Here is a 23871-nt window from a genome sequence, read left to right as displayed (position 1 = left end):
ATATGCCTTTTGCAGACTAATCAGCAGGGCCCTTTGCAAAATTTGCAGAATAAATGCAAACATTTGATTCCAATCTCACCTAATACTAGCTTGTTCTTCAGCAGGGTACTGATTCTTGGCTGTTTTCTCATTACCAACTTTTAAGGTTAATTTCTGGAATAAATGCAGAGTAAAAATGAATGAAAACATTTGGTAATGTATCTGTTTCTAATTAAGAATGCCTCTGATTAATTTAGTATTCAAATTGAAGTCTGGGAAAAGAAGGAACAAAGATTTCTTTTTTTATTTTTATAAATGTGAGCATTAAATCTTCTAAAATTTCTTCTAACACAACCCTCATATATTAATATATGCATAAAAGCAAATGTGAGTTACATGTACATTCGTTTATGACCATAAAAAAATCATAACACTAGGGGTTAACATTGGGTCTTCAATATAAGTTAGGTGTGTAAACAATATCTGTAGATCTAAATCTCAAATTCTAAAGAAAAAATCAAATTAAAAATATTATGCAAAATCTACTGCAGAAAATGACTACAATTAATAACAGAACTGCTTCTTACCTGAACACCAAAATCTTCACAAGTCACGTAAAAACTATGTAAACCACCTGTAAACATATAAATTGTTATATCTAATCAGTTGTCTTTGTAATTTCAATGCTTTTGAATACTAATTTTACCTACGATACTTAACATTTGTGCAGTCTTTCAATTTAACTGATATCAAATTTTTTTTAATGTAAGTTTGATACTGATAGATTTTTTTATAAGTTATTAGTGGCGTTGAACAAACTGTCAGTAACTGGGAGTACTTTCACATCTGTTCTTCGTGTCTTTTTCTTGTTTGGATGCACAAGTACCCGGCCATGTCCACTTATATTTGTAGTATTCATATTTTTATCCATCTGATGAGTTAAGCCTTTTTTAACTGATTTTTATAGATCATTCTTATGTTGTACTGTTACACCACTGTCCCAGGTTAGGGAAGGGTTGGGATCCTGCTAACATGTTTAACCCCGCCACATTCTCTATGTATGTATCTCAGGAGCCTGTAATTCAGTGGTTGTCACTTGTTTATGTGTCATAATTGTTTTTCGTTTATTTTTTGTATATAAATTAAGCCATTAGTTTTATCGTTTGAATTGTTTTACATTGTCATTTCAGGGCCTTTTATAGCTGACTATGCGGTATGGGCTTTGCTCATTGTTGAAGGCTGTACGGTGACCTATAGTTGTTAATTTCTGTGTCATTTTGGTCTCTTGTGGACAGTTGTCTCATTGTAAATCATACCACATCTCCTTTTTTATATGCATATAGTGAAATCTGTATATATTATGTTACCAATGCATTGAGTGTGATGTAATATTGCTCTTCTTGACACAGGTATATTTAAAGTAGTGGGATCTGGGTTTTTTCAAAAGATTTGTTTTCCTGTAAAAAGATTGTGATCCTTTTGTTCTGCATGGATGGTAATAAGACAGTAGTCTTTTGACATTCTAAAACAACGGAAATATAATCAAGTAACAATCCTTTTATCGGTGTTTCTCATCTGAACAATGACGGAAAGTAAGATTTCCTTGTAATATGCAAATGTTGGTAACTGCTATGACTACCATGTAAACAGAAATTAAACTTACGAGTATTTCCATACAGTTTAACTTTTTCTATGTTAACTATTTCTTCTTTCTCTTCTGACACTGAAATGAATGAAATGTGTCATAAGGTCGAGGATGTATTTATTTATTGTATATCTTTCTGGGTATGTGATTAAAAGAAACAAATTATTTTCTCTCCATTGAATGAATAAATGCATTTAATTAAATACAAATAGAATTTTCAGAAATGAGGCTCATCTAACATCTAAACAGCTTGATCAGTTTAGAGTTTAATCTTTAAAGTACATACTGATTTCACTGAATAACAAAACAAGAGGCTATCAGAGCGACAGCAAACCTGATCTATTAAAATTTATTTGAGTCCTGACATTTTTCAATATGACAAGGACCATAACTGATGAACAAACAGTTAAAGTGAAAATCGTCAATATCAAATTTGACCTCCATTTTGTCATCAGTAACAACATATTTAAATTTGAAAATCTTTGGTTGAATGGTCATGAGTAAATACACGGACACGACTGGAAACACCATTTTTCAATCATTCAAGAACTATAACTCCTGAACAGTAAAAGGCAAAATCGTCATTATTGAAATTGACTTCCATTTTGTCATCAGTAACAACATCTTAAAACTTTAAAAGATTTGGTTGAACAGTTTATGAATAAATGCACGGACATGACTGGAAACGCCATTTTTCAATCTTTCAAGAACAATAACTCCTGAACGGTAAAAACCAAAATTGTCAATACCAAATTTGACCTCCATTTTGTCATCAGTAACAACATATTAAATTTTAAAAGCTTTGGTAGAATAGTTCATGAGAAAATGCAGGAACAGGACTGGAAATGCCATTTTTCAATCTTTCAAGAACCATAACTCCTGAACAGTAAAAGTCAAAATTGTCATTATTGAACTTGACCTCCATTTTGTTGTCAGTAACAACATATTAAAAGCTTTCGTTGAACGATTCATAAGTGAATGCACAGACAACATTTGGCAGTCGCCAGCCCAGCCACCTGACTGACTGCCCGCCATGCATCCCAAAATCAATAACCAACATTTTTGTCACAAAAATATGGTTAAAAATGTGTTTTTTCTGATTATCGTTTATTTTTTAATCTAATCTCAATATAAAGAGAAAAGTGTTTTCCCCATTATTTCTTTGTTGAATATGACACTTTTCGTTAGAAACTGATACTTAGTTGATGTAGTTGTTGATCTTATAATTTTTGTCCCATATTTCCCTCCAATCGTCTAGAGCTTTTTAAACTCATTGAAAAATTAAACTGTCATGCCACCTTAACAAAAACTCATTTGTTCCACATCTAGTTTCATTTATACAATTTTACATTAAATATTAGATCAACTTTCATAAACTTTATGGTCAAAAGAAAGAAAAATCATATTTTAGGATGTGAAATACATACTATCTTGGAAGTATTTTGATGTATCGAGCACCCATGGCTGTGGTCCACCAGTGAATATTACTTCTTTCAGAGAACCAATAGTCACTACAGCTTCCTTCTCTGGATCTATTGGCTGTGAAAACATATTGTCAATAATCAACATTTGGTATTTATTCTATTGAGTATCAAAGGAAATTAAAACAGTTACATTTTTCTGTAAATTTGTACCATTGGGGTATCTATCATATTCGTCTCTTTCATAAAATCTTCTCATAACATGCTCCAACATAAAAGATTACAAAGATATAAATTGAATGATATATTAATTGCTTTCTCTTTTCTCTCACATATATACATTATTTTGTTAGTATTGGTTAAATTTATGAGTTTTGTCCCTACATTGGTTATCTTCCTCACAATTTATGAGTTTTGTCCCTACATTGGTTATCTTCCTCACAATTTATGAGTTTTGTCCCTACATTGGTTATCTTCCTCACAATTTATGAGTTTTGTCCCTACATTGGTTATCTTCCTCACAATTTTTTAGTGTGTAAGAAGAACATTTAAGTTAATTTGCTTGTTTACTTTCAGTATATATGTCAAGCAATATACAAAGTTGGACATTATATTTTATGAATTTTTCTATTTGATATGAGGACATAATAATAGACCTGTTGGTGACCTTCTGCTGTTGTTTTTTATTTGGTCGGGTTGTTGTCTCTTTGACACATTCCCCATTTCCATTCTCAATTTTATGCATATTTTTAAAAATGTTCCTGAAAAAATTTATTAAAATATGTCACTTAATTCTAACATACCACCAAAGGATCATAGGCTGCTATGGTAACAGTTGATTCCAATTTGATATTTTCATAGACATAAGAGGCTTTGACTTGTGTGTGACCTTTCTGTGCAGCTTTAACCTTAATAGTTCTGCATCCCTCTTCAGGTAAACTTGATCCTGAAATTAGTATAGAAGTAAATAACTTTAAAAGAACATCCATTACCACCAAGAAAATCCTAATATCTGTTTGCTTCTTCAGCAAATCATTATGCTTTGCTTCAACATCTCAATAATGCTGCCATTGACTGAACTATTATGCAGACTAAGCTTAAATCTGACTATCCTATTTTGTATTATTGTAATAAGTTAACCAATAGAAAAGGTATAAGAGTCCCTGGACATCTTTAAAATCTACAATTTCTTCTAAATAATGTAACTAAATGATAATTAATACCCTTCAGAGCAAATTTGTTATTTGTGATGTCATTTAGATTTCATACCAGGAATATGAATCCATAGGATATTATGTCCTACAGCGCTAGCAATTTTCCATGTTCAGTGAAATTAGGGTCAAAATAGTAATTTGGCATATAATTTTTAAAATTTGCATCATAATGAACATGTGTACTACTGTGAAAACTTTAACCCAGGATGTACAAAACAGACCTACTGAATTTCAGACAGAAAAACATAATGTCACTCTACAATGGTAAGGGAGGGGGAAACAAACTTCTTCTGTAACTACCACCTGATCTTTTTAAGGAAAATGACTAAAATTGTTGACACAGTCTCAATGATTTATAAACATACCTTTTACTTTACTGAACACTACATCATCTGTTAATGTCACATTTAATCTCATCTTTCTACAGTCATTGAAGCTAACCTGACGACCTGAAACAAAAACAAAGCAGAAATTTCAACAAAATATAACATCTGTGTACTAATAATTTTTTATTGAAGTCTTGTTTTGAAAACCTGCATTTAGCCTCTTGCATGTGTTACATTTGAAACTTTTCCAGGTAGTTAATTGTAACTATTTTATTGATCATAACATAATAAGTGGTATTCAGTATTGCATATCAGTATACAAATTCAAGTGTATACAATGTCATAGTACTCCAAAGGAAGCAAAACTTGAAGTATTATTGGTTTTCAAAGAATATTTTAATAATTTTTAGTTTTACATGTGTATTTACTTTCAAGAAAATGCTATTTAAGCTTTAACTTTTGCAACTGAAAAATAATGTAAATTTCACATTTCAAAAAAAAAATTTGTGTAAAAAATATTTTTTTTTATTTACTTTGCCTGCAATTTTTGTTTGATGTTGGAATACTGTTGTTATTTCTACAATTGATAAAAACTGACTTTGAAATATCCAAAGAACCACAATTCAATAAAAGGTGGTTATGTATGATATAATCTTTTTTTATTGATTTAAAAAAAAAACCATATAAATATCAAACGCAGATGCAACTATTGATAACAGACTAACCTTCAAGTAAACCAAAAACAGCAAGAGGTAACTCTAGTTCTGTGTCAACCATGGCCTCAACACGTTTTGGTATAAACTCAATTTTCGATGGTGGCAAGACATGTATCTGAAAAGTTAGGAATTTCTATCAATTGTATAAATTAATATGATACTTTTTATGTCTATTATCAATGTATTAATGTTTTTCTGATTTTAAAATTAAGAATTACACATGGTCTTACCATATAAACTAGTCAGAGGGTCATAGAGATGATACTGGACCTGGCAAGATGTAGGTTTGTTTGGCATTGCTACCTTTATTATATAATTAAAGTTGAATAAATTGGATTAAAGAGGAGTTCCTGAGAAAAATGCAATCACAATTTCATGCATTACATTTATTAGGGGCAGATCTAGCCATTTATAAAAGATATGTCCCCATTCAAATGAACTGATCATCCCAAAAAAAAGGGGGTTCAACCCCCCAAAATCCTCAACCCCATCCAATTCCAATGAATGGAAGAAATTCATTTACTAACTGTAGAAGATCCTTTATGAGCCTGATTTCTGGTATCTGCTGCTGTAACAGTAGATTTACCCAAGTTGCTGGTAGTTATCTCCCCTCTCACATTAACAGAGGTCGTGTCAAGGTTATTTGATGACCATATATAGTCACCACTGCCACCAGTTGCCTGTAAAAGTAGATCATATACAATTAATAATATGCAATGATATATTTGACTGCCTGAATTCTAGATATACTTCCAATTATTATGTAATAATGCTGGCTCTGAAAATCTGTTTCTCTCTCAATTGTTTTTTTTCGGCAAATACCCCCTTAGAAGCATGATATATTTAAAGGTTTCATAATGAGTGAGAATGGGATATTGCTTTATATCAACTCCAGTTATATAATTTCAATATATTAAGAATTGAGCCTTCTGGGAGTTTATTATTTCTATTTAAATTAAATCACGAGAGTCAATTTCACGAGATATCCATTTCTCACAAGTTTTTAACTTATTTCACTTATGTTAAACACTCTCGATGTGTAAATGTCCATGAATCGTTGATCAAGTATTTTGCACATGCCAGTAGGATGTCCTATCTCCTTTTCTGGCGTCAAACTTTAACATCAGACATTTAAAGACTTTTTGTTTGCTTCAGAATGTACTATTATTTGACAAAATATAAGATTGTAAGGTGAAAAGTGTGAGTGTTTTTTTTTTTATCATTGAAGAAATCAAAGATGTCTGTTGCCATGGACAAAATGCACATAGTCTTAACCTTTGAAAGTCATCACTTACCTAATGATTAGCCAATGAAAATTGTGTGATATTGTCTAATGATGATGAATACGCAAATAAAATAAACCCAGATTTCCATATCACACTCTGTACAGTGGTTTTTACCTGTACAGAATGTGATATATGGAAATCTGTACACACGGTCGTTCTTCCTGATATTACCTTCAGCTGGTATTTGTGATTTGTCTCTTTGACAGGATCCCATGGGAAGTATAACAATGGAGGGTTCACTTTAATAGGATCATAAATCTCCACATCCTGGCTCTGTTTGATTACTGGATTTATGGCATACTCTGAGCCATCCTGAAATATAAACCAGATAACAGACAATTAAAGATGTTGGCTTCATATTTTTTTACTTTTCATAATTTAATTTAATTTTTCACAAACACACATCATTGCATAACAATTAAATTACTTTTCCTTTTGTCTCCTATATTTAAAATACTGTCTAAAATGTATACCACAATGAAAGCAAAGCCCCAATGTAATTCAGTTATAAACAACTCTGCTGTACATACACCTTCATAAAAAATTAGTTGATAATTAAATATCAAATGTTGAAGTAAAACATACAAATATTGATTAAAATTATATTCATATGTAGTTGTTGAATCCCAAAAAACTAAGACAATTTGACCTTAAAAATACACACAGAAAGTGATAAGATTTACCTTTCTAATAATGGTTGTGAGAGCGCCATCTATGTTTGTTTTCCCTTTCTGTAATGTTGTAACTGTGTGGTATGTACCATTTTTAGTAGAGTAATGTAATTTAAAATAAGTATTTGGGAAGGCAGCTTCGATAATTATATTCTGAAACGACAGTAAATTATATTAGCTAAATACATCATTTTAACAAAATGCAAATATCTAAACCAACTTTCCCAAGTTCCAATGAAGTCCAATTTATTTAAATTTAAGACAGTTGGTCATACATATAGAAACTTTAATATATCAAATCTGTATATATCTATATAGCACCATAGTTCAAGGATATATAATATTTTTTTAACAATTTCTTAAATATGATCTTAGCATCTTGAAATTAAAGTCAAAGTTAATAACTTCTAAGTAAGTAACCTTTTATCTTAAATCAACAAATTTTGTAACAAGAAACCCATCCCAAACCTTCAAGGGGAGGGGGGATAGTATTTTCTTGAACAGCCCTTAGAGCCCAGAAACTTTTCATGTAAATGTGCATAAGGGTGATTATGTTGAGTCTCCTATCATCACAATAATGCAGGTAATCTAATACCCATGTTCATACATATGAAATCTTACATCAGAGGGATGGATTCTGTGACTATCTTTATCATATAACTCTATAAGGATCTCATATTGTCTTCCAGTTTCTAGCACCCACTTTCTGTGTGGCAGTACAACAAATGCTAAAATCAAACACATTATCTTTGGCTTATTAAACATATAAAATATTTTATAAAATAACAATGGAATTTCTACAGCTGTTCTTAAGTTATGGTATTCATTCATAAAATTTCAATGTCAATTGCAATTTTGAAAGCAATATCAGTTCAAGTTTAATTTGACATCAGAAGAAACTAGATATCATTGAGATGGGAGCCATCTCTGTGGGCCCCGCTGTGAATAATGTGCATTAAAAAATTGTATCTTTACCATAGGACATGGGTTTGTCAACTGAAATCAAAGTTTTTGACCTTGACCTTTGACCTAGGAAGTTGTAAATAAATTATGACACACCCTTTGGTGTTGGTTTATAAACATGTCAAGTATAAACTTTGAAATGATAACGGTTCTCAAGATATAGAGCGGACACGATCTTTACCATAGGACATGGGGTTTTCAACTGAAACCAAAGTTTTTGACATTGACCTTTGACCTAGGAAGTTGCACATAAATTATGACACACCCTTTGGTGTTGGTTTATATACATGTCAAATATAAACTTTGAAATGATAACGGTTCTCAAGATATAGAGCGGACACAATCTTTACCATAGGACATGGGGTTGTCAACTGAAACCAAAGTTTTTGACCTTGAACTTTGCCCTAGGCAGTCGTTCATAAATTATGACACACCCTCTGGTGTTGGTTCATATACATGTCAAGTATAAACTTTGAAATCATAACGGTTCTCAAGATATAGAGCGGACACGATCTTCACCACAGGACACAGGGTTGTCAACTGAAACCAAAGTTTTTTTACCTTGACCTTTGACCTAGGAAGTTGTACATACATCATGACACGCCCTCTGGTGGTGGTTAATAAACATGTAAAGTATAAAGTATGAAATCATAATGGTTCTCTAGATATGGAGCGGACACAAAGTGTTACGGACGGACGGACGGACGGACAGACTGATCAATATAGGGGACCCGCCTTTGGCAAGGCCCTAATAATGAAATCTATAAGTGCTGCTATCAAATTTATGATAAGAGTGATCACCTTTTTTTTTACACATTAATTGACCTCATAATTTAACTTACCCAAATAACTTGCAGTAACAACATACAACATAGCAGTTGGTTTTGTCAAGCTATCATTTTCTTTTATATCTGAAACAAAACGATAAAAACATTCATATTTATTTATACAAACACTTTTTAAATGGACAATGATAAAAGTCATTAAAAAACTTATTTAAGTACAAATGAACGTACTTTAATCTTTGAGTACAATTTCTGTGGATCCCAGTTCTATACACCTTATTGCTAATCCCGGCTGACCCGGCCGCCTGAACTTTTGACGCATACAACAATCACTTTTCCATTGTGGCGTCAGATATTTTGTTTTATGATGTCCAAATTTTACGGGAACCTGTGTGATATCCAGTAATGGTGGACAAATAGCGATAAGGTGTATTGTTGTAGGCACTCTAAGCCTAAATACAACTGAACTGATGTTGTACTGTTATACCACTGTCCCAGGTTAGGGGGAGGGTTGGGATCCCGCTTACATGTTTACCCCCGCCACATTATGTATGTATGTGCCTGTCCCAAGTCAGGAGCCTGTAATTCAGTGGTAATCGTTTGTTTATGTGTTACATATTTGTTTTTCGTTCATTTTTTTATATAAATAAGGCCATTAGTTTTCTTGTTTGAATTGTTTTCCATTGTCATTTTGGGGCCTTTTATAGCTGACTATGAAGGTATGGGCTTTGCTCATTGTTGAAGGCCGTACGGTCCTAGAGTTGTTAATATGTGTGTCATTTTGGTCTCTTGTGGAGAGTTGTCTCATTACCACACCTTTTTTATATTTACTTTAATCTGTGAGTACAATTTCTGTGGATCCTTGTTCTAATGTTGTAGGAAGTCTTATGTGCAAATCAACTTACTTTTATCTGTGAGTACAATCTCAGTAGATCCTAGTTCTAATGCTGTAGGAAGTCTTATGTGCAAATCAACTTACTTTTATCTGTGAGTACAATCTCAGTGGATCCTAGTTCTAATGTTGTAGGAAGTCTTATGTGCAAATCAACTTACTTTTATCTGTGAGTACAATCTCAGTAGATCCTAGTTCTAATGTTGTAGGAAGTCTTATGTGCAAATCAACTTACTTTTATCTGTGAGTATAATCTCAGTAGATCCTAGTTCTAATGCTGTATGAAGTCTTATGTGCAAATCAACTTACTTTTATCTGTGAGTACAATCTCAGTAGATCCTAGTTCTAATGCTGTAGGAAGTCTTATGTGCAAATCAACTTACTTTTATCTGTGAGTACAATCTCAGTGGATCCTAGTTCTAATGTTGTAGGAAGTCTTATGTGCAAATCAACTTACTTTTATCTGTGAGTACAATCTCAGTGGATCCTAGTTCTAATGTTGTAGGAAGTCTTATGTGCAAATCAACTTACTTTTATCTGTGAGTACAATCTCAGTAGATCCTAGTTCTAATGCTGTAGGAAGTCTTATGCGCAAATCAACTTACTTTTATCTGTGAGTACAATCTCAGTAGAGCCTAGTTCTAATGCTGTAGCTGTTGAAGTACTGGCATCCAAAGTACAAATCATTGAATCCTGTACTTCTAACAAGAACTGTGGAGATGGCATATTTATTTCTGTAAAACAGATTAGAAACTGGTTAACATGTTGAAGTTTTGTAGCATATGATTATACATAAGCATAAGCAGATTTCAACTGAGTTAAAAAGTTTAGCTGTAATAATAAATAAAACCTTTAAATTACCAATTTCAAAACTATTGAAAAATAAAGGGGAAATACAAATTTTAATAACAAATATAATTCAAAACAAAATTTTAATTATTGTTATTTTAAGTATAGATCTTTTTTTAGAAATGTGAAATTGAAAATATTTGTTGCTAAATATTTTCTAATTGGTAGATTTGTAATGTCAGTGGTGCATTGTGCAGTTCTCTGCATCGTTTTTCTATGCTGTGCACAGTCAATGTTAGAATATTTTTCTGTTTTTTGATTCATGTCAAATACATGTATATTTTCTTCTTTATATCTAGTATTAAGGGAATATAAAAATCTGTCTCAATTTCAATTCTTTTTTGGACGATTGGTATTCTCATGTTTCTATAAGTTTCTATAAAAGCCTTGCAAAAATAAGTGCTATATATTTAGACAATTTACTGTTTTTTTCCATATGCTAGCAATGAAAAAACCTACAACTAAGTAATTTATTATACCTATGATAGATGTAGCCTTGACAAGTTCTACTGTGTACTTTACTGTAGCTAACATCAGTACATAAGATTCTGTAGGTTTGATGTTCAAGTTAGCTACTACCATTATCTTTACTATTGAGGGGGGAACATTCTGTAAATAAAATTGAGCAAGGCATGATTTAACCATAGAATTACAAAGAGAGTAACTTCCCTTATAGGTTATGGTATCAATTAGATCAAAAAATAAAATACAAAAGGGGCAATAGAAATTTGTAAATGAAAGACATTACCATTGATGAAAGAAAACAAGACAAGTATATTATGCCACAAAACCCTTAAATGTGAAAATAAAGAGACTACATTTCAATAAATCTCTTAATAAATTAACTTTCAATGATCAAGTTGTAGTCACTAAAATCTGTTATAAATACAAGTGAACAATAGCTATGTTTTTTAAATTGATATAATGCAGTATTTTTAGTAATGAAAAGTTCTGGACATAAACAAAGACATGACATGAATTAGAATCAACACATTTCAATTTGTTACTTCAATAAAAGAGCAGAATGCTCTGAGGGATACGATTGCCATAGTTTTCATTGACACATGTATAGCAGTTCTGCCAACTATTCATTAAGCAAATGCCTGAGATTTGGCCAACATTGAAAAGATCAAAGGGAAAAAAAATAGATCCAAGGATACTGCCGCAAAAAAGCATGAACATGCGTGAGTCTCACGCATTTTTGGCAGCCCTGGTACAGCTGGATAGTATTATTTTCAAAACTAATTCAACTGCACATGCAAAATGTAATAATCTGAATAGTCACTCAACTTAAAAAATAGCCAATCCCGGATACAAGTGTATGAGCAATTTACTTATTGTGTTTTATTTTTGTACTATCAATTCCAAGTTTACTTTCCACAGCAGTCACTGAGAGTGAGAGAAGGTATTTCACTTCGTATCTTATCACTGTTAATTCTAGGAGGAACCCCATTTCTAACTCTTTAAATATTAATTTCCTTTGGGTCAGTGGGCATGACTGCTTTCCGTACACACTCCTCTGTTTAAATTGAGATCGTTCTTAATATAATACGATGATAATCGACATCTAACGAGTTAAGTGTTCTTGACGAGTCGTATTGTATTTTGATTTTGACGGAAAATACTTCTGGAAGGGAGACAACTTGAAAGGATAATATGGAAGACTCCATTTCGGCTGAAGGGGTGTTATAGGTAAAATTTTACGGGGACTACATTTATTTTAATTTAAATGATGCATATATGATTTAAAATTATGTAACAACAATAACCCTCAATAGCAGACAGACATAGAAAGAATCCCATGAGTTTCAAATTAATCAATGAAGCAGGGAATCCAGAGCAACCACTCAATCTGATACCCCTTGAAATCAAGAAAACCATACGCATGCGCATTAATACATAAACAAACCCGTGACTTGCAATTTGGAACAAGAACGTTTATTAAATGATATGGTGAATGGTTCTCCATTTCTTTTTTGAGAGTACAGTATCAAATCATCAGTTACATAACGGTAAAATATGGAAAAACTCCACTTCAGTTCTTGTATTACAGAAATAGAATTATCGGAATTCACAGAACTCTAGCATTTATCAAAACTGGGGAATTCCCTCTGATGTAATTCTAAATTTATAAAAACACTAAATATAAATACTGCTTAATTCTGATTTTCCGTGTTGTTAAAAACACGCATATATGTCAAGGGAAATATCAAACATAAATATTATGAGAAGAACATTACAGGAAAGTTGTTTATGTTCAATTCTTTTGCTTGTTTATACCTTTTAAAGCAAGACAATCATAAGAATCTGAGATGTTGCTGAATGTTTAGAATAAAACGGTTGACGTGAGGGAATGCAGCCCTGAGTCAACGGTAAAAGCCTACAGATTGCTTGAAAGCAATCGTATCCCAAAAATACTATACAGAACCATAAAGATATATCTATTTTGAAAATCTGACATGTATGTATATAGTGAATCAACTTAACACTATCATGATAAAAGATTTGCAAACAAATTTTTGATAACTCAATGCAAATATAGCCTTCTTAGGTAAGGCAAGACAGTGTCATTATCAATTTAAAGAGCACATGTAGTTTTCTGTAATTTTTCCTTCAAATTAAAAAAAAAAAAATACTTTAAATAAGGGATGACATCAAAAGTTCAATGTAGTATAAAAAACTTAATTCACATAGTTTTTTCACTGACCACCCCACCCCCCTCTTAACTTAATCTGGGAAAAATTGATTTACCAATAGAGATATATGTAAAAATCGATTTTAAATATCCAAAACTAGCAGAATTTTAACCCCCCGACCCCAAACTATTTGATATAAGTTTTTTATCCTACATCGATCTTTTGATGTCGTCCCTAACGAGTTGTGATTTATACCTTATATGCTGCATCTTTAATTCTTGCTTTGACCTTTGCACTGCCTGTTCGTATGCCCTCCACTAATATTATATCTCCTTGTACTCCTCTGTCCTCTATTCTACGAATATGTTCTGGTGCTGAATAATCAGATTCAAAGAATCTTAAAATCCTTCAAAAAAAGAAGTCACTTTTAAAACATTCTGAAAATGGCTCATACGAACTTGTACAAAAATGGAAAGTTAAGTTTGTAAATACATACATAATGTTAACATCTAAAACTTTAATGGAACCAATCTAACTGCACCAGATGCACACTTCAACAATAAATGTCTCTTCAGTGATGCACCACGCCAAAATGTTTCAAAATCCCAATCTTTTGACTACAAAATGACGAACTTATTTAACTAAATAGGGCACTTCTACTACAGCAACGAACACATCAATGGTAATAACATTCCGAGTTGTCTAAGTTGAAACACAACATAAATATGTGTTATACTTTCTTGGTTGATGTCTCATTAACCTTGATCAAACATCTCCATGAGCTGTACACAATTGCAGTTTACCAATAATCAAGTATTTACAAACCTTAATATGTTATATGCATCAAAAGCTTCACTTTTTTCAGCATCTGATAAAAGGCTCCATTCAAACTCTAATCCTGCCAAGCTGGAAAAAACATTCCCTGTAACAAATTCACAAGTTATAAAACTCAATACCTTAGATAAGATAAACCTGTATTCTAGCTTTTCAATATATGTCAATTAGAATTTGTTAAAGTTAATATAAACTGTAAAGGAGAATATGACTGATAAATAAGCTCATTTGCAATTGTATATTGGAAAAAAAAGTTACCGCAGTATTTTTGCATTGAGTGTTTTTAGCCTTGTGCCATGAAGTAAAACTAGCCAGAATGCATCTGGTCTTTTTTTAATCATAAAATTGAAACTGGTATCACCTACCCAGTCATTTGAAATATAATTATAAAAAAAAGTTAAAAAATACATCCATGACAGAGAAAAAACATAAAATCTTTTGCTTTAAATGGTGTAATATAATTCAAATAAAAAAGTAAAATTTAAATACACTACTTTTTCTGGTCATTTACTGTATATTGCATTTAATGTACATTTATAATTTTGACTTCAGAATCATATTTACCTGCATCATCATATCCTTGTATAATAAGTTCTTCAGGAGAATCTTCCAAATACAAAGCTCTGGTTGTTGTCTGTATCTCAAATTGAGATATAGCTTTTACAATCACAATACATTTCAATTTCTCACCAGTCACTGCAAAGTAAAACAAGATTAGTATATGCCATGGGCCAAGAGTCAAACCAATGACACCAGCATTACAGGTGAACATGCAACCCTTATATCATTGCAGTATTTTGTAAACAATACACAAGTTTTTTTTACATTATAATTATTAATAAAATGAATACATTTTTACTGTTAAGAAGAAATAACTGCATAGAGTAATACATATATACACAACATGAATTCAAAATAGTGCTTGTCTGAAGTTTGGGACCTGTCTTTTCAAGCAGAATTACAAAAGTCAAGGACCTATCAATCTTTTAACACATTTGCTTTAAACAGAACCATTGAGTTCCTTATATTTAATGCAAGTTTTAACCTCTGCACAATGAAACATTCAAGCTTATATATTACAAAAATATATCCAATATTCAGCTTTACAACCCAGACTATATGTATAATGCCTGATCTAAATATTTAGAGAAACTTAAATTCTACACTGAACAATTAAGTATATGAATTTTTACTGATGAACGGAAACTTGAGCCTATTATATAATCATACCATAATTATTGGTTATGTCCAATGATATCATGCTGGAATGTGATAAGGTGATTTAATTTACATATATAGAAATAAAAGTGGAGATTGCATCACTGGTAGACCTATTTGGCAAATGACCGCGATTTTTGGCAAATCTCCGCGGAACGGATAATAAATAGAGGTTCATCGTAAATTTTCCGTTTTACAGTATATATTGCGGTTCTCCGGAGATTTTCCGTGTCTCAGGGAATTATCCACGTGTCTCAGGGAATTATCCGTTTGTCCGATTAAACTGGTGTGTATTGAGTCAGTGATAGAACCAGTGATGCGTGAGCGACGGTTATTAATAGATCGTTGTATAATCCGTTATCTGTGAGCAACGGTTATTAATAGATCGTTGTGATTATATACACTGTTTACAGTCCGATAAAAATAACCGTCTCATTACCCTTTTCAGTCGAGAAATAAAAAGCGGTGGTTTTGATATTAAAGTTACTTGCAATTTAAATATCGAATTTAGTTCAATAAAGAATAATCGATTTAAATGTGACCAATGAACAGGAAAATGCACGTGGTAACTTTGCAATACTACAAATATGTTCACCTTACAAAATTCTTCTTTATTGTCATGTTAAGATAAATCAGTTCCTGTAAAAACAGTAAAACAGAGTCTTAATTACTGCAGATGCCGTAATCCGACATAATGTCATACTGATTTGACACTTGTCTAGTGTGAGTAACACCTGCTGTGATATTTTTGCAATACAACATGGACAAGCGGAAGGTCGTAAATCAATCTGTTGATCCGAATTTAACTTTACCTGTACAGATATTTATTTATGGAGGATATCATAGATACATTTAATAAATTGTATTGTATTCAATGGAGATAATTTAAATACACAATATAATTTATTAAGACATATTTGCAGGTATACATTGAACATGTTTTCTCCAACCAAGAAGGTTTGATATTGAATGCTTTTTTTTTTTTTTTTTTTTTTTTTTTTTTTATCAAACTTCGATCTGATCAGTCTCGTAGATTATAAACGAGTAATTCGTTTATAGATACACATTGTTACTCTTCTAACGTCTTTTTCTTTGTGCTATTAAAAAAAAACTCACAATTTTCCACATCAGATCGACATTTATATATATATGAATACTGGAAATCTTTTTTCCGTCCGACACCACGCTCCCCACAAGAGCCCCAAGATATAATCATACCTGTCAATCACTAGCCGCAAGTTGAACATTTTGGCCAGCCTTCCTCGTGCTTTCAATTATGACATCGTTGCGAATTTATTTTTTTTAAATTGACATGTGAAAAGAATAAAGTGATGGGAAGTTTATTTTACGACCTATCAGAACTTCTTGTGATTCTAATAAGATTTTTCTTAGGCCGCATTTCTTTCTAACAAGAATTTTCTAAACGTTGTGTCGCGTGTGTTACTGTTTTCTAAACGATACACGAGTAGAAACAAATACATCGTTTGATAAATCTTTAATGACCCTGTTTGAATTTTCAATAATGCATGCGCATGTTGTTGGTAATCAGACTTTTTTACAAACGTAGAAACAAATACTTCGTTTAATCAGGTTGAAGTTAGAAACAAATGCAGCGTTTGTACTAACAAACGACAAACTGCTGACGCATTTTTAGTGTTTGCATAGTTTGTCAAAGTTTATGTAAACTTTGCAAACGTATGTGTTTGAAAAAAATGATCAAAACATGTGCGAGCTTAGCCGTTTGCATCGTTTGTGTTAGAAAGAAATGCATCTTTAATGAGTCTGAATCCGTAACCGTCAAAATAGCATGCTTTACAAAAAGATCAGCCAATTCAAACGTTTCTTTACACAAAGATGATTTTAAGTACGTCATACATTACTTGTAAATTAAACATTTATTTAAGTAATTTTTTTTCGTATCTATCTTTTTCGTAACTATCAATTTGGTTACAGGGTTTATGCAAGTAAGTTGTACCGTGTGGTGCGTTTTTTAGATTCATTTCTCAACAACTTCCTGTGAACCGAAATATTTCGGCGGGGGTATCAACGGCGGCAAGCTTACAGTTTAACTTGCTTAAATTTTATTTAAGTCAGTTTATTGAAATAAAATTGAAAATGGAAATGGGGAATGTGTCAAAGAGATAGCAACCCGACCATAAAAAAACAGCAGCAGAAGGTCACCAACAGGTCTTCAATGTAGCGAGAAACTCCCGCACCCGAAGGCGTCCTTCAGCTGGCCCCTAAACAAATATATACTAATTTCCAAATTGTACACAAGAGACTAAAATTAAAATAATACAAGACTAACAAAGGCCAGAGGCTCCTGACTTGGGACAGGCGGAAAAATGCGGCGGGGTTAAACATGTTTATGAGATCTCAACCCTCCCCCTATACCTCTAGTAGCCAATGTAGAAAAGTAAACGCATAACAATACGCACATTTAAAATTCAGTTCTAAAGAAGTCCGAGTCTGATGTCAGAAGATTTAACCAGATAAAATAAACAAAATGACATTGTTTTTGCAGAAGATTTACCCAGACATTAACGTACTTTGGCTTCCCATTTGTTCCACTGTGTAGGATAACTTTATTTACGCATTACATCATTAATAATTACCAATATTAAAATGCTGAAATGCAAGTTGTATACTTATTATTTTACTAATTTGCGTTTTGGTTCCGTTCAAATTTGCTGTTATAGCATGTATAGATTCCTTGATTTTCATAACTTATCTAGTTTCAGTTGTTAAATACTAGTCAGTAAAGAGCTAAATATTTTGCCTTCCAGCAGAGCCAACAATTAAGCATCAGACGTATACGTGATACATTAATCATATATATATGTAATATCAGTAATGGACTCCTAGACTTTTTCTCCTTTTATAGCCGACTATGCAGTATGGGCTGTGCTCATTGTTGAAGGCTGTACGGTGACCTACATGTATAGTTGTTAATTTCTGTGGCATATGGTCTCTTAACGAGAGTTTTCTCATTGGCAATCACACCACATCTTTTTTTTTTAAACGGACTCATTTAGCATTTGTTATATTCTCAACGGTTGAGAAAAACTCCATGGATGACAAGTCAACTGGGGTTTTGAGTTGAACATTTTGATTGTGTATGTTTATTTGGGTTTGAATAGGATTTATATAGAAGAAGAGAGAATATATATGGACAAAAAGTGCACAACAAAGGGTCAAAAAAGTAAATAAAATAGACACCAAGAAAACAAAGAATATAGAATAATGGGGGGAAATATGAAGACTACAGAAAAATTACTTACAACTATAAGACAATATTCAAGACCCTCGTATGTGCTGTATAAACTATAGTATATATCTTGCTATAAAGTTCCGTTCTCAATGTTATTTGCTCGAGCATGACTGTCTGATTCTATTTAATTTTTAAATTGATGTCCAGTGGCAAACATTTCTAGAGTCGTGTCATTCAGGAAGTAAATACAAGAAAAAATGAATCTGTTCATGCGCGGGTTGGTTAAAAATAGAGCTCCCTACATATATCTTGTTTAAAAAAATATTTATTTTACTCCGCTATCTTCAAGGCACAATCTTCTTCTGTTACATGAAATTGTGATACTGTGAAATTGACTGATTAGATTTTATTTTAGCCATGATTGCCAAAGTTTGAAGTAGTAGAGACCATTTCCGTGACCTGAGTTTGTTGCACTCTGTGGGTAAAATCCAGTAGTTTTTTTTATACGACCGCAAAATTTGAAAAATTTTTCGTCGTATATTGCTATCACGTTGGCGTCGTCGTCGTCGTCCGAATACTTTTAGTTTTCGCACTCTAACTTTAGTAAAAGTGAATGGAAATCTATGAAATTTTAACACAAGGTTTATGACCACAAAAGGAAGGTTGGTATTGATTTTGGGAGTTTTGGTCCCAACATTTTAGGAATTAGGGGCCAAAAAGGGCCCAAATAAGCATTTTCTTGGTTTTCGCACTATAACTTTAGTTTAAGTTAATAGAAATCTATGGAATTTTGACACAAGGTTTATGACAACAAAAGAACGGTTGGGATTGATTTTGGGAGTTTTGGTTTCAACAGTTTAGGAATTAGGGGCCAAAAAAGGGCCCAAATAAGCATTATTCTTGGTTTTCGCACAATAACTTTAGTTTAAGTAAATAGAAATCAATGAAATTTAAACACAATGTTAATGACTACAAAAGGAAGGTTAGTATTGATTTTGGGAGTTTAGGTCCAAACAGTTTAGGAATTAGGGGCCAAAAAGGGACCCAAATAAGCATTTTTCTTGGTTTTCGCACCATAACGTTAGTATAAGTAAATAGAAATCTATGAAATTTAAACACAAGGTTTATGACCATAAAAGGAAGGTTGGTATTGATTTTGGGAGTTTTGGTCCCAACAGAATAAGGGGCCCAAAGGGTCCAAAATTAAACTTTGTTTGATTTCATCAAAATTGAATAATTGGGGTTCTTTGATATGCCGAATCTAACTGTCATGACTGTGTATGTAGATTCTTAACTTTTGGTCCCGTTTTCAAATTGGTCTACATTAAGGTCCAAAGGGTCCAAAATTAAACTTAGTTTGATTTTGACAAAAAATGAATCAGTTAGGTTCTTTGATATGCTGAATCTAAAAATGTACTTAGATTCTTGATTATTGGCCCAGTTTTCAAGTTGGTCCAAATCGGGGTCCAAAATTAAACTTTGTTTGATTTCATCAAAAATTGAATAAATGGGGTTCTTTGATATACCAAATCTAACTGTGTATGTAGATTCTTCATTTTTGGTCCTGTTTTCAAATTGGTCTACACTAAAGTCCAAAGGGTCCAAAATTAAACTTAGTCTGATTTTAACAAAAATTGAAATCTTGGGGTTCTTTGATATGCTGAATCCAAAAATGTACTTAGATTTTTTATTATGGGCCCAGTTTTCAAGTTGGTCCAAATCAGGATCTAAAATTATTATATTAAGTATTGTGCAATAGCAAGTCTTTTCAATTGCACAGTATTGCGCAATGGCAAGAAATATCTAATTGCACAATATTGTGAAATAGCAAATTTTTTTTTATTAGAGTTATCTTTCTTTGTCCAGAATAGTAAGCAAGAAATATCTAATTGCAAAATATTGTGCAATAGCAAGATTTTTTTTTAATTGGAGTTATCTTTCTTTGTCCAGAATCAACTTAAATCTTTGTTATATACAATATACAATGTATATTCACTTTTTACTACCAACTGATAAATTAAAATAATCTTTACCATTCAGTGATAACAAGCAGTTTTTTTACATCTTAATATTTTATGATGTATTTAAATGAGTAGTTATTGTTGCAAACTCCATTAGAAATTTTAATTGAGATTAGTTTTGGAATAAGGGAAAGGGGGATGTGATTAAAAAAATTGGGTTCAATTTTTCTCATTTGAAATTTCATAAATAAAAAAGAAAATTTCTTCAAACATTTTTTTGAGAGGATTAATATTCAACAGCATAGTGAATTGCTCTAAGAGAAAACAAAAATTTTAAGTTCATTAGAACACATTCATTCTGTGTCAGAAACCTATGCTGTGTCAACTATTTAATCACAATCCAAATTTAGAGCTGAATCCAGCTTGAATGTTGTGTCCATACTTGCCCCAACCGTTCAGGGTTCAACCTCTGCGGTCGTATAAAGCTACGCCCTGCGGAGCATCTGGTTTTAGCCTACTGAGATTTTAATAACTTATTTTCGAATGATGGAACCATATCAAAATAATAAATTGAACACGGGTTTGACAGTCAGTAAACTGTCACACAAGAAATAGATTGAATGTTGCATGTACACTAGTCCAATTTGTAATGTTGTCTTTACGTCCTTCCACATTCTTTTTTTTTCAAAATCCGGGATCCGCTTTCGAATATATTATGGGAGTCTGTCAATGGAGCTAGAGATACATTAAACGACCTTGACTGGCTACACAACCCTTGCACGGTAGATAAATACATCATACACAGATACACTGGCTGGTTAAAGGGACAGTAAACCAGAAGTGTAAATTGCCCAAGGTATTTTAAGTATATTGTGTGTAATGTGTCAACAGCCACGTGTTAGTGAATTCACAGTCGCTTGAATTTTAGTGATATATGTATGAAAAAAAAATTTAAAAATACTGTTATATGTATAATATATATGATTTTTTTTTTTTTAAATACTGTTATATGTATAATATATATATATTATATTATACATATAACAGTATTTTTTAATTTTTTTTTTCATACATATATATCACTAAAATTCAAGCGACTGTGGTGAATTCAAAGATAATCAAAATGATCTAATTCACGTGATAATCTACCATGCAGCTACGCATCATCGCACATCGCAAACAACTAGCTTTGCATTGTAAGATATTTAATCATACCCCCGCTTTGAAAAAAGGGGGGTATACTGTTTTACCTCTGTCTGTCCTTCCGTCAGTCCGTCAGTCCATCCGTTCGTCAGTCTGTCAGTCAGTCCTTCCGTCCCATGAATATTTTTCGTCACATTTTTTGTCAGGAACTACACTACCAGGATTTCTGAAATTTGGTTTCAGGCTTGATTTAGTCAGCTATACTTGGAACTTGATGCATTTTCAGATTCATCACTCAACAACTTCCTGTTTACCGAACACTTGTTTGATTTTACACATGATAGCCAAGTTGAAAATTTTTCGTCACATTTTTCTAAGGAACTACAATACAAGGATTTCTGAAATTTGGTTTAAGGGTTAATATAAGTCAGCTGATGCGTTTTCAGATTCATCACTCAACAACTTCCTATTTACCGAACACTTGTTTGATTTTACACATGATAACCAAGTTGAAAATTTTTCGGCACATTTTTCTCAGGAACTACAATACAAGGATTTCTGAAATTTGGTTTAAGGGTTAATATAAGCCAGCTATACCGTGGTAACCAAGGTCTGTCGTTTTTAACTGTTTATATGGGAATTGGTGAAGGTCTGTCGTTTTTAACTGTTTATATATGGGAATTGGTGAAAAAGTCATAGTTCAAAGTCATAAATGAGCGTAAATAAGTGTTCCGTGAAAATTGTTTTCGAAAATCTAATTTGTTCATAATTCTTTTATGTAATAAACTTATTTAAATAAATTTGTACCTTCCCTTGTCTGATCACCAGCATGGCTAAAGGTATTGCTCCCAAATGTATTGTGAGGTGACACGTTCAGGTATTCAAGCGATTTCCTGTCGGACTTGCAAGTTCATGCATCGCTTCACTTCTAAGGGTATTGATCAGTGTATACGACCGATAACTTTTGAACTATCAGGTGTATAGTATAAATCTCTGTCTTGCGTGTCCGATATACTAGTCATTACTAAACGCATAAGCTTGTTTATAAATTACATTTCTGTTGTAAAGAATATTCTTTATAAAAATCTAAATAATTCCAAAAAAAAAGATTTGATAAAATAAAAATCTGTTTTCACATTTTTTCCAAGGGTAAATTTGGGGAAATGTAAGTACTTGTTCTCAAAAGTGAAGGACAGTTTGAAACATACAAGAAATATTGATTTAACAAACAATACGCAGTTATCAACCATTCTTTTATACGCCTTGATAGAAAGTTACGGAACTATAGATAGTTGCAATTCAAAATTATATACATTTTTACATTGAACATAAGAAAGACACATACATTTTGTTTATTTGGGTTAAAAGTTTTGTAAATAAACTAGTCCTCGTATGACAACAGTATGTTATCATGGGATGTCGATGGACGAAGAAGAAGAAGAGAACTTATTTGAATTAAATACAGGTCGATATTTAACTTGCTTTGGGTTCATCGAAGTTATGGACATAGTAAAATCACAGATTTCTATTTCAACAAGATTGTTCTCGAACAAAGGAAGGAGTTGTCATCACAATTGTTGGCTATAATGTATAATGATGTGAACATGGTTCTGAAAGTACATTATGCAAAATTTCCTGTTCCGACATGCATGTTATATATGCCACTGGACAAACACTAATTATCCCCAAGGGATGAGAATATTTTGCTGGAAAACTATTGAGTATCAAAGTTTCAAATAAATTTTGGGATTTATTTTCCTTCTTGGTATTCAATATTCAATAACAGAAAAAAAGAATAAACTGCTTGTCCGCTAAATAGGGGTATTCTTGTTATAGTTATATTAAAAAATAGGGATATATGACATTAAATTGGTTCTGTCTTTTTTTTTAAACATCGTTAAAAAGATGTGTGTCTAAGGTGAACGACACAAGAACCCTGTAATACTAGTACGAGAGCATATAAACATTCCTTCTCAATAATATGGTTGTATTGGAAATCTTTTCATACAGATTGACAACTCATGGTCCGATATGCATGTAATATTTGCCACATGATGCCCATAGTTCTTTCTACCATCATCATCTTATTCTTTGATATTGCTGTAAACATCGATGGTTCAC

At 32.1% G+C, this 23871-nt stretch overlaps 1 protein-coding gene across 1 annotated transcript in view; it reads right to left on the bottom strand.

The window, feature by feature from the left end:
- LOC143082462 (nuclear pore membrane glycoprotein 210-like) overlaps positions 1 to 23871 on the bottom strand; it is a 63628-nt gene that overhangs the window by 29727 nt on the left and 10030 nt on the right. The window contains exons 3-19 of the mRNA XM_076258128.1: positions 14782 to 14913; positions 14209 to 14305; positions 13639 to 13789; positions 11227 to 11356; positions 10504 to 10632; positions 9064 to 9132; positions 7880 to 7986; positions 7271 to 7411; positions 6759 to 6899; positions 5829 to 5981; positions 5311 to 5416; positions 4625 to 4708; positions 3849 to 3991; positions 3052 to 3163; positions 1643 to 1702; positions 567 to 613; positions 80 to 153 (exon numbers count right to left, since the gene is read on the bottom strand). Coding sequence (XP_076114243.1) covers positions 80 to 153; positions 567 to 613; positions 1643 to 1702; positions 3052 to 3163; positions 3849 to 3991; positions 4625 to 4708; positions 5311 to 5416; positions 5829 to 5981; positions 6759 to 6899; positions 7271 to 7411; positions 7880 to 7986; positions 9064 to 9132; positions 10504 to 10632; positions 11227 to 11356; positions 13639 to 13789; positions 14209 to 14305; positions 14782 to 14913 — 1876 coding nt within the window. The remainder of the gene's footprint in view (positions 1 to 79; positions 154 to 566; positions 614 to 1642; positions 1703 to 3051; positions 3164 to 3848; positions 3992 to 4624; positions 4709 to 5310; positions 5417 to 5828; positions 5982 to 6758; positions 6900 to 7270; positions 7412 to 7879; positions 7987 to 9063; positions 9133 to 10503; positions 10633 to 11226; positions 11357 to 13638; positions 13790 to 14208; positions 14306 to 14781; positions 14914 to 23871) is intronic.

This window comes from Mytilus galloprovincialis, chromosome 7 (genome assembly GCF_965363235.1).
Source record: "Mytilus galloprovincialis chromosome 7, xbMytGall1.hap1.1, whole genome shotgun sequence".
NCBI classification, from domain to species: Eukaryota; Metazoa; Mollusca; class Bivalvia; order Mytilida; family Mytilidae; genus Mytilus; species Mytilus galloprovincialis.
The sequence above is the reverse complement of the archived record's forward strand: the minus strand, read 5'-3'. Positions and strand labels throughout refer to the sequence as shown.